At 42.9% G+C, this 13,515-nt stretch overlaps 1 protein-coding gene across 4 annotated transcripts in view; it reads right to left on the bottom strand.

Moving 5' to 3' along the window:
- tnikb (TRAF2 and NCK interacting kinase b) overlaps window positions 1-13,515 on the bottom strand; it is a 44,020-nt gene that overhangs the window by 10,152 nt on the left and 20,353 nt on the right. The window contains exons 15-25 of one of the 4 annotated variants that reach the window (XM_076080127.1): window positions 13,143-13,343; window positions 11,831-12,115; window positions 8,141-8,305; window positions 6,368-6,619; window positions 5,486-5,592; window positions 5,244-5,356; window positions 4,078-4,169; window positions 3,621-3,644; window positions 2,753-2,934; window positions 2,059-2,170; window positions 699-845 (exon numbers count right to left, since the gene is read on the bottom strand). In XM_076080127.1, the coding sequence (XP_075936242.1) occupies window positions 699-845; window positions 2,059-2,170; window positions 2,753-2,934; window positions 3,621-3,644; window positions 4,078-4,169; window positions 5,244-5,356; window positions 5,486-5,592; window positions 6,368-6,619; window positions 8,141-8,305; window positions 11,831-12,115; window positions 13,143-13,343 (1,680 nt within the window). Of the gene's footprint in view, window positions 1-698; window positions 846-2,058; window positions 2,171-2,606; window positions 2,935-3,620; window positions 3,645-4,077; window positions 4,170-5,243; window positions 5,357-5,485; window positions 5,593-6,367; window positions 6,620-8,140; window positions 8,306-11,830; window positions 12,116-13,142; window positions 13,344-13,515 lie in introns of those variants that run through there. The other 3 variants (XM_076080128.1, XM_076080129.1, XM_076080130.1) reach the window with 3 other exon arrangements.

Below are 13,515 nucleotides of genomic sequence, written 5' to 3'. Positions count from 1 at the left end.
CAGTCAGACACATGTTCGTCTGGTGGTACGTTCAGTCTTTTTGGGAAGAAACAGGAAACTGTTGAAATAAAGGAAACGCGGTGCATTCAGAGATTCGACAACTTTCCACTTTTCTCCAGCACCGACGCTTCAACTCTCAGCGTTTCTTTTATTCTGTCAGCTACCTGCGTCATGTGATCAGGACACTTTTGGGATCACAAGTTGGAAAACAGAGAGGGAACGGGAGGGGAAAAACGAGCGGAGCGAGGGAGGGAAGAAATCCATGTTTGTTCCATCTGAGAGGAAAAACACTGGAGGCCAAGCTAAATAGAAATAAACAGGGCAGGAAATTAAAGGTGCCGCATGTTGTCATTTGAGTCTCATAAACCCTGAAGCTCTGTGATGCAAAGAAAACGAGTAAAGCTGCAAAAATGACTTCTTTCTCAGTGAGTTTCTGGTTATATTTTCTGTGTTTTACTGCAGTAGATGTAGTACTAGCACAGGAGTAAAGTAATGTACTGCTCCCGTGCTGGTACTCCATCTACTGTAGTAATACACTGTAGTACTCATACTACCACACTTCTAAACATGTCTACTGTCTCTTTAAGTTTACTGTGACTGGTGGGGGTGGGGGGGTACAGGTGACAGGTGACTGTCGGGATCAGGTGTGGAGTGGGGGGGTGGGGGGAGGGCAGACAGTTGAGTGCCGCTCCACCTACTTGGGTCCCAGAGGCGTCGCCTGGGGAGACCAGGGGGGAGGTGCTTTGCTGCAACAAATCAGGGAGATTGGCGTTGCCGGGGAACAGATTGGCTTTGCCGGGGAAACCGTTGCTGGCGGCGGAGCTCCGCCTCCGTCCCCCGTGCTTCTGGAAAGAGAGAGAGAGGGGCGGGCTACTGGGCAGCGAGGCTGTGATTGACAGGTCAGGTGAAGGAGGGAGGAACCCTGCCGAGTGTCAACTGAACCCCCCAAATAAAGTTTATATTTTCTGTTCATCTTTTTGGTATTTTGGGCTTCTGACAAACGGACGCTTGGGTGGAAAAGCTTCTCAGACAAAGATGGAGGACACTAAAGAATCTGGAAACAACGAGACGCGACACCACAACGGACCTAAAAGTGAACCTCCTCCGTGGAGATAATGATACGATTGAACACATGAACGCTCACAGAGTTGAGATGATTGATTTGTTGATTGACGAGACGGAAAATGAATCCGCAAAATGTCTAAACTTTACTTAATCTTTTAGGACAGTAATCGAAATGTCTTTTGGATTTCGGACAAAATAAGAAATCTGAATAAATATCAAAGTGAGCTTTGGAAAAGCTGTGATGAACATTGTCCACTATTTCCTGCCATTTTACAGACTTAACAATTAATTAATTTAACAATAAAATAATCAGCTAAATAATACAAAAAATGGAAATAATCAGTAGAAATCTGCAGTTAATACACCAATTAAACCGAATCACTGAAAAGTTAGTTACTTTCATTATTTATATTTATTTATTTAATTCTATTTTACTTCATTTTTATGTGTATATATGTATATATATAGTATATATTATTTATAAATTTTTTCCTCCCTCTATATTATTTGTATTATTCTTTTTTGTGTACATGTGTGTATGTATATATATGTAGTATATATTATTAATGTGTGTATGTGTATATGATTATGTATTCACTACGTGCTAAATAATTATTACTATTATTATTCTATCTTGTCCCTTGTGTTTTGAGGTCTTATGTGAGGGACTGTTTAAGTTCTATTTAGTTAAAAATGTAAAAATGTAAAATAAAAGTTCCAAAAAGAAACCTGAATCGCTGCCTTAATGAGCTGGAAAATAAACTAAATATATTTAATAACAGACATCAAGAATCTGTTATTAAATAAGAATTAAAAAAAGAACAATCGCAAATAACTCAACTGAGAAACATCCAGCCAGATGTTCAACCAGCCAATCAGCCCAAAGTCCAGAATCTTTCACTGAACAGACAAACGTATGAAAAGTGTCCGGTGATACTTTGTGCTGAGTCGGCGAGGAGACAGTCTTCGGGTCAAAGGTCAGCAGTGACTCACCTCACGCATCCTCAGGGTGCCATCCTGAGAGCTGTTTCCATACGAGTCGTCGTGGTCGTCATGACCTCCCATCATGCCGAAGGACTCGTTGGGACCTTGACTCGCTGCTGGCCTGAAAGAGACAAGTCCACATTTTTAATCCATATATATTATCACATTATCGAGTTTTCATCTATCCAATGGTCCTTGAACACATCATGTGTGACGAACGCTTCCGTCTGGAAAAGAAAGCAACCAAATCGAAGCTTAAAATTGTGATAGTTCATAAAAAAAAAAAAAGTATTCTACATGTTCTCATTTAAAATCTCGCCCCAAATAAACCGTTTACTTTAACCAGATTCTGTAAAAAACATTAAATTCTGAGCTCCTCAGAGCAACTATGAAGCCATGATTGATTCATCTGAGACCAACAGTCGTGTGACAACAAATCAGACAAACTGACTGAACTGCTGCTGAACACAGAGGTGTACAAAGTTGAATGTATCTTTAAAAACTTAAAAGATTCGGAGAAAACATTTAGGCTGGAACATTTCTGTGTTTGTTAATTGTTAGCATTGTGAATCTTTGGTTTTTCTCTTTGCATTTCGTGAGTCAATAATTAAGAGAAAAAGATGTTATTGGACTGCATCAGTGTCCCTAATAAAGTGGCCAGTGTGTGCACGTGTCCCAGGAAACAGGAAACACTTCTACTCACATGATGCGTGGTATGTCGCTGACGGCCACCGACCCGTCGTTAGCCCCGCCCTCTCCGTCCTCGTCCTCGCTGCTGTGAGAGTCCTCGCTGGACGACGAGTAGTCCGTCACTTTGACGGGCGGGCGGCTCGTCTCCTCCCCCTGGCGCAGCTCTCGCAGCTCTTTGGCCAAAGCCGTCAGGTCCTTGGATGGAAAAAATAATGAACCAAAGATTAAAAACAGCTGAGGTCGTCAAGCGTTTCATCTGCGGAAGACGCGGTGACGTGATTAACAGACGATCAGCAGAACGTGAACATGAACTGATCTCCAGCTTTAAAACAGTTTAACGTGTTTTTACCCAGAAATCATTTCAGTATCAGAGAATATGCAGATTTAAATAAAACAAGCAGGAGAGAGAAATAAAAAGGGTTCTACTGTTTGTTCAACAGGCTGTTAATGTGTTCATTTATGTCACATGACTGAGTGTTTGTATGGGGGGGGGGGGGGGGGGGGGGGGGGGCATCATGCCTCAGTGCAGGAGGGCCAGGGGTTAAAGTTCAGGGACCTTTAAATTCATCCTCTGTGACATCATCAGCAGCAAAAAGGGGGCGGTGCATGTGAGAGGTTAGGAAACAGGAAGTGGACAAGAGGGGGAGGGGTTATCTTACCAGCTCCTCCTGAAGAGAGAGAGAGGAGATAGAATTAAAGAAAGAGGAAGAGAGAAAGTGACTGTAGATGAAACCTGAGAGCAGAGATGTCTGAAGTGATAACAGGAAGTAAAGTGGGTGAGACGGGAGAAATGAATGGAGAGGTGAGGGAGACGGGGGAGGGAAACAGAGAGAGAGAGAGAGAGAGAGAGAGAGGGGTGAAGGAGGAGAAATGTCACTGACCTCGTCTACAGCTTTCTTATAGCTCTGAAGGACGATGAAAGGAGGGATGGAGGACAGGATGGGAGGAAGAGAGGAGTGGGGGAGAGAGGAGGAGAGGGGAAGAGAGGGGAGGAGAGAGGAAGAGAGGTGAGGAGGGGAAGAGAGAGGATGAGAGGGGAGGAGAGAGGGAGGAGTGGGGAAGAGAAAGGGGAGGAGAGAGGAAGAGAAGGGAGGAGAGAGGAAGAGAGAAGACGAGAGGAAAAGAGAGGAAGAGAGAGGATGAGGAGAGTGAACATGAACAGTAACGTGTTAGTTCAGAGAGTGTTTGTTTACGTGTTCTCCAACATCCTCTAATGTTTATTTAATCAAACATTTAATCTGTGTGTGTGTGGGTGTGTGTGTGTGTGTGTGTGTGTATGTATGTGTGTGTGTTTGTGTAGGTGTGTGTGTGCGTGTGTGTGTTTGTGTGTGTACTCACTGCAGGCCTGCTGGGTCGCGTCAGCTCTCTGCCGTCATCTTTGGTCTCGTGGGAAGAAAGTGTTGAGCCTTCAGTCTTACTGGCTGAATTACCTGAACACACACACACACACACACACACACACACACACACACACACACACACACACACACACACACACACACACACACACACACACACACACACACACACACACACACACACACACACACACACACACACGGAGATTTTTAAACATTAAGATGTTTTGAAAGTGATTTAAAAAAACGGAATCGGGAAAAGTTAAGACATTTATGGAAAATTAAGGATATTTTTAGAAAGTATGGACTTTTTCCTTCTTAAAAGTGGAGACATTTTGGATTTTGGAAACTTCAAGCTTGATCCTGTAGATGTTGAATTATTTTCACGCAAGTCCATTTTATTTAGTAAATAAATGTAAAGTTGAGGTGAGCTCTGGAGGCTGTAAATGAATGAGAGTCCTCACAAGTACAGAAGTGTAAACACGTGTCTGTGTGTGTATGTGTGACTCTGTGTGTGTGTGCCTGTGTGCGACTGTGTGTGTCTGTGTGTGACTGTGAGCGTGTTTATGTCTGAGTGTGTTAGTGTGTGTGAGTGACTGTGTGTGTGTGTGTGACTGTGTGAGTGTGACTGTGTGAGTGACTGTGTGAGTGTGACTGTGTGAGTGACTGTGTGTGTGACTGTGTGTGTGAGACTGTGTGTGTGTGTGTGTGTGTGTGTGTGACTGTGTGTGTGTGTGACTGTGTGGTGTGAGTGTGTAGTGTGTGTGTGTGACTGTGTGAGTGTGTGTGACTGTGTGGTGTGAGTGTGTAGTGTGTGTGTGTGACTGTGTGAGTGTGTGTGACTGTGTGTGACTGTGTGGTGTGAGTGTCACTGTGTGTGTGTGTGACTGTGTGGTGTGTGTGTGACTGTGTGGTGTGAGTGTGTGTGTGTGACTGTGTGACTGTGTGAGTGTGTGTGACTGTGTGTGTGACTGTGTGGTGTGAGTGTGTGTGTCACTGTGTGTGTGACTGTGTGTGTGTGTGTGACTGTGTGTGTGACTGTGTGTGTGTGTGACTGTGTGAGTGACAGTGTGACTGTGTGAGACTGTGTGGTGTGTGTGTGACTGTGTGGTGTGTGTGTGACTGTGTGTGTGTGTGTGTGTGCACCTCGTTCGTTGGAGCCTCCCTGGGAGCTCGGGGTGGAGCTGGAGGAGCTGCCGCTGCTCGTCCTCTTCAGGGGCGTATCCATGGAAACGTCGGTCCTCCGCAAGTCGGGGTTGCTACGGCAACACAAATACAACTCAGTCTCATTCATTCATTCATGTTAAAAAAAAACACGGTTGAAGTCATAACACCTGTGTTTCCACAGAGCTGTGTGTGTGTGTGTGTGTGTGTGTGAGTGTGTGTACCTGGCCCGTATGTGGTGAGCTCCAGCTCGAGACCCGAGGCCGGGTCCGTTTCCAGGAGAGTGTTTCCTGACCAGAGCAGGAGAGATGGAGGTCGTCCTCTGAGGAACCTCGAGAACACACAGCAGAACCCGTCTGGGTCAGAACCTCACACATGTTTTATATTTATATATCCAGACTCTGTAACACAGAGTTTATCAGAGGGGACTTCCTGTTTGACTACAGAACTACAGAAACACGATTAGTTTTCAGCCGTTGCTGTGACTTTAAATGATTTAAATCAAAGTGATATTTCCTCTTTGAGGGCCTCAAGTTTGGGAAAAACATTCCTACATTTCTGTAGAATTTTATAAATACAAATTAAAAATATGAGCAAAACTAAATTCCCTCAGAGAAGGTGTATTTTATTTTTTTCTACAACTAACAGCAAACAATACTTTGTTATTTAATATTAATATTATTTTTATTTACAGAATAAACCAAAACACTGACAATGAGGAATATGTTGGGAAGTTAATAACGCCAATAAATAAATATATAAATATTATATATATATATATATATATATATATATATATATATATATATATATATAACTATAAAATAAATATATAAATAAATATGAAATATTAAATTATACCATCTAAACAAAAAAATAAAAAGCTTGCATTGAAATCAAACACTTAATAAGCTTGTTTTACAAGATATTTAGAAATCATCTGTTCTAAAAATAAAACAAACAACATATCAGGAGAGACTCCCAACAGACACAGAAACTAAAAACTGAACACAGACAAGAAAACAGAATTCAGACAAAGAAAAATAGAGCGAACACACAAACACACACACACGGTCAAAAACACACAGCTTCCGGCATGCAGAGACCTTCGGCGGCATGTCGTCGTCCTGCCGCAGCCAGGAGCTGCGGTCCAGCTTGTCGAGGGGGGGCGCCAGGCGGGAGAGGGACGGGGGAGGAGGGGTGTCGGAGGTGGGGTCGGAGTTCTGCCGGGGCATGGGAGGCCGGGAGGGGGAGGGCGATGCCGAGGAGGAGGAGGAGGAGGAGGACACGCCGTGGGGGTCATACAGAGACTGGGACCCTGACAGACCGTGACTCTTCACCTGCACCAGGTGGGCCATCTGGACACACACACACACACACACGAGCAGGAGACAGGCAGGAGTGAGGAGGAAGAGCAGGATCAGGACGCGTTCACACAATGTGATCGAGATGAAGCAGGAGATGAAGAGTGATGAGGAGGAGAGAAAAAGAGAAAGGAGGTGAGAAAGAAGAAGAAGTAGAACCACATGCCTGCAGGGTGCGTTCACAGCCAGTCGTGTTCAAACACTGTTCGGTTCAGTTACAACTAAATGACATCTCCTCTAAGAACCCTGAAAACACAACGACTCTGTTCTCACCAGGCGGCAAAGCTTCATGTGTTAAAGCTGCATTCTCTCTAGTGTCCACCAGGGGGCGACTCCTCTGGTTGTATAGAAGTCTATGAGAAAATGACTCTACTTCTCTCTTGATTTATTACCTCAGTAAACATTGTAAACATGAGTTTATGGTCTCAATCTCTAGTTTCAAGTCTTCTTCAATACAGCATGATGTTCATTTAGTACATTATGGTCCATTTAGAGTCAAACAGACCATAAAGCAGGGGATGCTTTAGGGCGGGGCTACACGGTGATTGACAGGTCTCTACCAGAGACGTATACAGCGTCTCTACGTCACTCCTTCACATTCCAAATAGGATCACTTCCTGTTGCACCGGTTGCAAAAAAACATGATGGTACTCGAGGCATCAAAACATCAGTCCACAAACCAACGGGTGACGTCTCCATGACTATGTCCACTTCTTATATACAGTCTATGTTTCTCCAGCAGGAAAACTACTGTGTCGGCTCACAATCCAGCATTTTAGGCTGTATCGAAGGCATTTCTGATACTGTTATCAGTATATGAACGACTCCATTATAGATGCTCAAGTCACTTTAACTCACTAAGTGCACAAACTGAAGCCGCCCCTCTACTGCCACAGGCTTAGCTTCATTTTCAGGTCCGATTAAACAAACAGAGCTGCATCATCTGCAAAGAAGTTGAACTGCAATAATAAAATCTCCACAGCAGACACTCCCCGATTCATCTTGCGATTACGGCCTAAAAATCAGAAGCGGAATCAGCTCCCTATAAACCACTACAGTGACGTTTTTCCTCCCAGCTGCTTCACTTTTGGGTCCAGAGAAGCGAACAGAGCTGCATCATCTGCAAAGAAGTAGAGCTGCAATCCAATAATCACCACAGCAAACGCTCCACGGCTCTTTTGTAAGATTACGTCCATTCAAATAAGAAGCAGAATCAACTCCCTGTTACACCACATGAGTCCCGTACGGTGTTTACATCACAATCCATCTGTGGATGTCCCAACCTGAAGGGACCCATCAATCATTTTTCCTTGAGTCCTCAAGACATTGTTTCTACTTTCACACGGACCAACGAAACCAAACTCCAAGTGTGATCGCACTCCTGTAGGGATGTAAGTTTGTGTCGCATGCCAACACACACACACACACACACACACACACACACACACACACACACACACACACACTGTCGCTCAAACACACACTCACACACACATAAGGACGTAGGACACACACCTGGGGTTCGACGGAGCGGTGCATCGGCGGGGTCCGGGCCTGCTGGATGCCCCCGCTGCTGAAGGACTCGGAGCGGGGCGGCAACGACGGGTCCGAGATCCGGTTGGAGACTTTGTGCTGCAATGCAGGAGAAGTCTGTCTGTTCATCTTATAATGCTCCTCCACCTGACACACACACACACACACACACACACACACACACACACACATGAGACCAGTCACTCACAGCATGCAGTGAGGTGTGTGTAAAAGGTTTGATTCCGTATATAATGATCTGCTGTTGGTATTTCATGAATGAGTTTGATTTCTGTGGAAAGACATCAGTTTATCTTGACGTTGGATTTCCAAAGTGTATAAGAAAGATTTATTTCCTGTTGTAAACGTTGTTCTTTAATTCTGCATGAGATGAGAGATTTGTTGGAGTGAACAACATCCATTGTGTTCCTCTGAAGCTTGGAGGGGAATCCTGGGAGGCTGAGACGAGGGTAGACCTGTCTGTACATTATATGTATGTTTCCATGTGCTGGTGTCCAGAGGGACGCAGACTGATTTAGCTGCAGCTGCCCTACATCCGTCCACCGGCCGCCACTAGAGGGCCGGCCTGGGGATCTGCCCTAAATGTATATATATGCGTGTGTGTGTGTGTTCAGTGGGGGAGGGGTGTTCACGTGAGTGCTTTTTAGGCCTTGATTTATGGGGAAATATTAGTAGAAATGTGATACAATATCCATAAATATTGTTTAATCACCTGAAATTAAAGATCGTTGTGTTTTCGTTCATTTAGATTGAGCCCTTCATATCTACATGAGGAGCGGGTCCATTTGAACCGTGTCTTTTTTTAAACATTTTTATTTACTTTTACTATCACTTATCTACTTTATATTTAGGTTGAAACATATTATTCAATTTTATTGTTATTTGAATTCTTACTTATTTCATTGTATTAAAGTTAGAAGAATTTAAAAACTGTTATTTTAATTCACTTATTTTATTATATTTAAGTAGAATTTCTTTAAATTTTATACAATTTTTATTCTCACTTATTTTATCATGATTAAAGTGAAAATATTTGTTAAGTTTTATTATTATTTTAATTCTCTCAAATTGTATTGTATTTAAGTAGTATAATTATGTTTTATTGCATCACTGTTCCTGCCTCCACACATGTCCGTAACCTCGGGGTCATCTTCGATCAAACTCTCTCATATGAACGCCACGTCAATCACATCACAAAAACCGCCTTCTTTCATCTCAAAAACATCGCCCGTCTCCGTCCCTCCCTCTCCTCCGCAGCCGCTGAAACACTCATCCACGCCTTCATCACCTCTCGACTGGACTACTGCAACAGCATCCTGTACGGCTCACCCACCAAAATCATCAATAAACTACAATACATCCAGAACTCAGCTGCCCGTCTGCTCACCCACTCCCGCACCAGAGACCACATCACCCCAGTCCTTCAAAACCTCCACTGGCTCCCCATACAGCAAAGAATCCAGTTCAAGCTCCTCCTCATCACCTACAAAGCCCTCCACAACCTTGCCCCTTCATACCTTTCGGACCTCCTGTACCATCACATTCCCAACCGCAACCTCAGATCTGCTGACGCCAACCTCCTTACCCCCCCTACTCTGTCCAAGCATCGGACCTGGGGGGACAGGGCCTTCTCCGTTGCTGCCCCCTCCGTCTGGAACTCCCTGCCCCAACACCTCAGACATTCTTCGTCACTTGCCACTTTCAAAACTGCACTTAAAAGTCACCTATTCAAATCTGCTTTTAACCTCTAAAGTCAGTCATGTATGTTTTCTTTCTTTCTTTTCATGTTTATTTTATTTTATTTATTTTTTCTTACTGTTATGTCGTATATTTTGTTCTTATTATAAATGCTTCTATTGTTTCTGTTTTTAACATGTAAAGTGTCTTTGAGTGCCTTTTAAAGCGCTATATAAATAAAATGTATTATTATTTATTATTATTATTGCATTAATCTAGTTTTACTACTTTTTCAAATTGTTAAATAACTGACTTGCTTTATTGTATTTTCGGTTATTTTCATGGTCTACACTCATCTGTTGTGCACTTTGCACTGCACTAAACTGTATGAACAGTGCGGTGCAAATAAAGTTTGATTGATGTGGCATATGACATATTTCTACAGTAACGCTAAATAAAAGCAATAAACACATTAAAAAGAAAAGAAAGAGAAAGGAAAGACAAGACTCGAATTTAAAGGGACAGTGTGCAGGATTTGGCGGCATTTTATACACTAAAGAAAACCTACTTATTAATATTATATCAGTAAGAGAACATCAACAAAACCTGTAATATGAAGCAGATGCCAGTTTGAGCTGTTGAAGTTAGCGCCTGTTAGATAAATGAACCCATCACACCACAACATGCAACAAGCTGAGCGTTTGAATCTTTAGAAGACCAAGAAAATATTCCTCAAAAACATGACCGTTATTTCTCATGTTGCATCATGAGAAATATGGTGATAAGACCAGCAGACTGAGGCATGAGGAGGAATCACTGTGTCAGTAACCTGTAGAATGGAAAGTGAAGTTAAACATCGAGACGATTCAGAGAAGATTAAACGTTATCGACCGGAGGAGGAAACATGACAAAGGATTAACAGAGAGGAGGAAGAAGATTGAGGTTATTTAGGATTTCTAAAATAAAGATAATCTGTGAAAATGTATTTATTTTTAACAGCTGCCTAAGAATATTACATTTTTTTTATTTGACTGCCAATTTGTTCAAATGTCGGCATCGAAGCTTCATCACTCAAGCTAATAAATAAAGGTGTCCACTTAAAAGGAACCTTGTGGACATTTAGCTTTGTGTGCGTCTCATTAATGACTTTCTGACACATTCTCGTAAAGCTGCACACAAACGCTGTAAAGCACCATCAAGGCAAGAAAACGCACGCTAACGTTAGCACTTAGCTCAATGAATGCTACCGCGCAGCCTCACATAAGAGACCTCTAACATTATTCAGGACTATTAAGACAAGAGGCGGGAGTTAAACTTAGTTTATACTCGCCGTAGTGAAGCCGGCAGGAGGTCTTAAAAATCTTCATTTGAGAAAATATTTTGCAGCCAAATCAAACAGTTTACAGGATATTTAACCTTTATTTCTTTATAATGATTTTAATACTTGACTTCTTTCTTTACAGGTCTTGTATAAAGTAGTCCATGAATACGAGATATACGTTTACAGACAATTACAATCCCTTCTTGGCATATTGGAGGTTGGTTTATGGCTTTTTGCTGGTTATACCTAAAGTCTATGGTTTACACTCGTCTTTTTGTTTCCTCAAAGTCAATTTTGTTTGTACGTTTTGGAGAATAATGCAGCGCAGAGAGTTCTTTCATGCTCGCAGCTCCCGAAAACAAAGCTTTAGTCTCAGTTTTGGAAGCACTGACAGCACCGATCAAAGAGGAAGTTAATCAAAAGACCCCTGTGAGAAACAGCGAGATGAAAGGGTGTTAAATGAATTAAGAAAAGAAAAGAGGTGTCCACGTTATCATTTCCACCGGCGGAAGTTAATTCATGCGAGCCCACCTGGTTAGAGAAATAAAAATGTGATTAAAGGAGGAAATCCCTCCAGCAGCCGGGGTTAGTAAGTCAGCCCGTAACAGATCAGAGAAGGAGAGGAAGTCAAAGAGTCCGTCCGTCCTCTCACTGACCCAGCGGCCGGGGCTCCGGCCCCTGGAGTCGGGGCTCCTCCCGGGGTCCTGCCGCCGCATCTTCGGCTTAGAGGACTTGGGCACACAGGTGACCCGGATATGAGGCACGTGCTGTTGACTCCTAGAGGGACTGTTGTGGGCCGGGTAGGAAGGGGGGCGGCGGCGGCGAGGTTTGTAACCCGGGAGCAAGAGGAGGTTGCCGAGGTTGATGTCTCGCGGCTGACTGAAGGAGTGGTACTTCTTGGGAGGGATGCGAGGCGAGTTGCTCTGAGCTCGACGCATCACCTGGAGAGCAAGGTGAGTGTTTACAAGAGAGCAGGCGGACACGGTCTGGGAACCAGGAGGTGGGGGGGGGGATGCAACACGCCTCCCCTGGCAGCCATATTGGAGGTTTACAGATCAGCTGATCAACATAGGTAATGATTCACTTTAGTCTGTTTTTGACTGGAAATCTAACGAGTCAGACTGATTCTCAGTTTAAATAATAGTGTTTAACTAAATATCTGCTTTTTTACATTAATTGTGTTTTGAGTATGGAGGACGAAATCTGTCAAAATAAAACATCTCTAAAATAATAAATGCCTTGATAAATAAATGAATATGTCATTAAATGTACCAAAAATAATATAAAAAATAAATATAGGCATTAATTAAATAATAGAATGCGACATTTTGTTGATATTTTTTAATAATTAAGAGTGTATTTATTCATGTATGTATGCATTTATTTATTGATCTATGCATCGTCTTTCCTTTGCATTATTATTACGATTATTTTATGTCTGATTTTGGCAGATTTCGTCCTCCATACTTTCAGGTCATACAAATAAGCCACTTTTTAGTTGTTACTAACTTAGCCAGTTCTTTAACAAAAATGTGCTATGTCTTATAAATCATCTAAATAAAGACCTCAGAGATAAAACTCCACATCTGTGACATAAAACATAGAAGAGGAATTTCACAGCACATGAATTATTGTCACGTTGCTGCACCTAAAAACAAAAACATCAGACAGCGGTTAAAGGATGAGATGGACTCCTCTGCAGGTGAAGTACAGGTGACACCTGGAGGGCAGAGACTGAAACAAACATTCACAAGTTGACAGAGTTGTGTGTGTGTTTGTGCGTCTCCTCCTCCACAATAAAATAAACATGGAACAAATCAAATCAGTGTTTCAGCAACAATATAAATGTTATTTCATATAAACCGATGACATCATGCAGTCTCATTTATTATTAATATTAAACAAGAACAGTTTCTCCTCCATAAACTTTTATAAAAGTTTTCTGAAGTCTAGAATATTTTTGTTTACCTCTTTGGCCCAGGCCGGCTTGTCGTTGGCGACGGGCGCCTGGTCTTTGTAGTGGTACAGCTGCTTCTTGTCCTGCGGCGGCCGCGGCGGCTCCTGCTGCTGCTGCTGCTGCAGCGACACCAGGTACGCTCGCTCCTGCTGCAGTTGCCTCTGCAGCCGCTCGGCCTGCCGCTGCTCCTCGATCTGCTTCCTCTTGTACTCCTGCACGTCAAAAACACACCGAAGGAGAGGTTAACGGGAGGGAGGAACTCACGGAAAGTGGCGCACGTCTTAATGTTGAGGTTTCATCTTAAATCTACTCATTAAGAATATTTAATCGAGCTGATGAACATTAGTTTGCTCACATGTCCATTTAAAGAATATGAAATGTTCT

The sequence above is a fragment of the Anarhichas minor genome, unplaced genomic scaffold (assembly GCF_050575085.1).
Source record: "Anarhichas minor isolate MPS153535 unplaced genomic scaffold, ASM5057508v1 ptg000074l, whole genome shotgun sequence".
In the NCBI taxonomy this organism is placed as follows: domain Eukaryota; kingdom Metazoa; phylum Chordata; class Actinopteri; order Perciformes; family Anarhichadidae; genus Anarhichas; species Anarhichas minor.
Note: the sequence above shows the minus strand (reverse complement) of the source record. Positions and strands in the feature narration are given on the sequence as shown.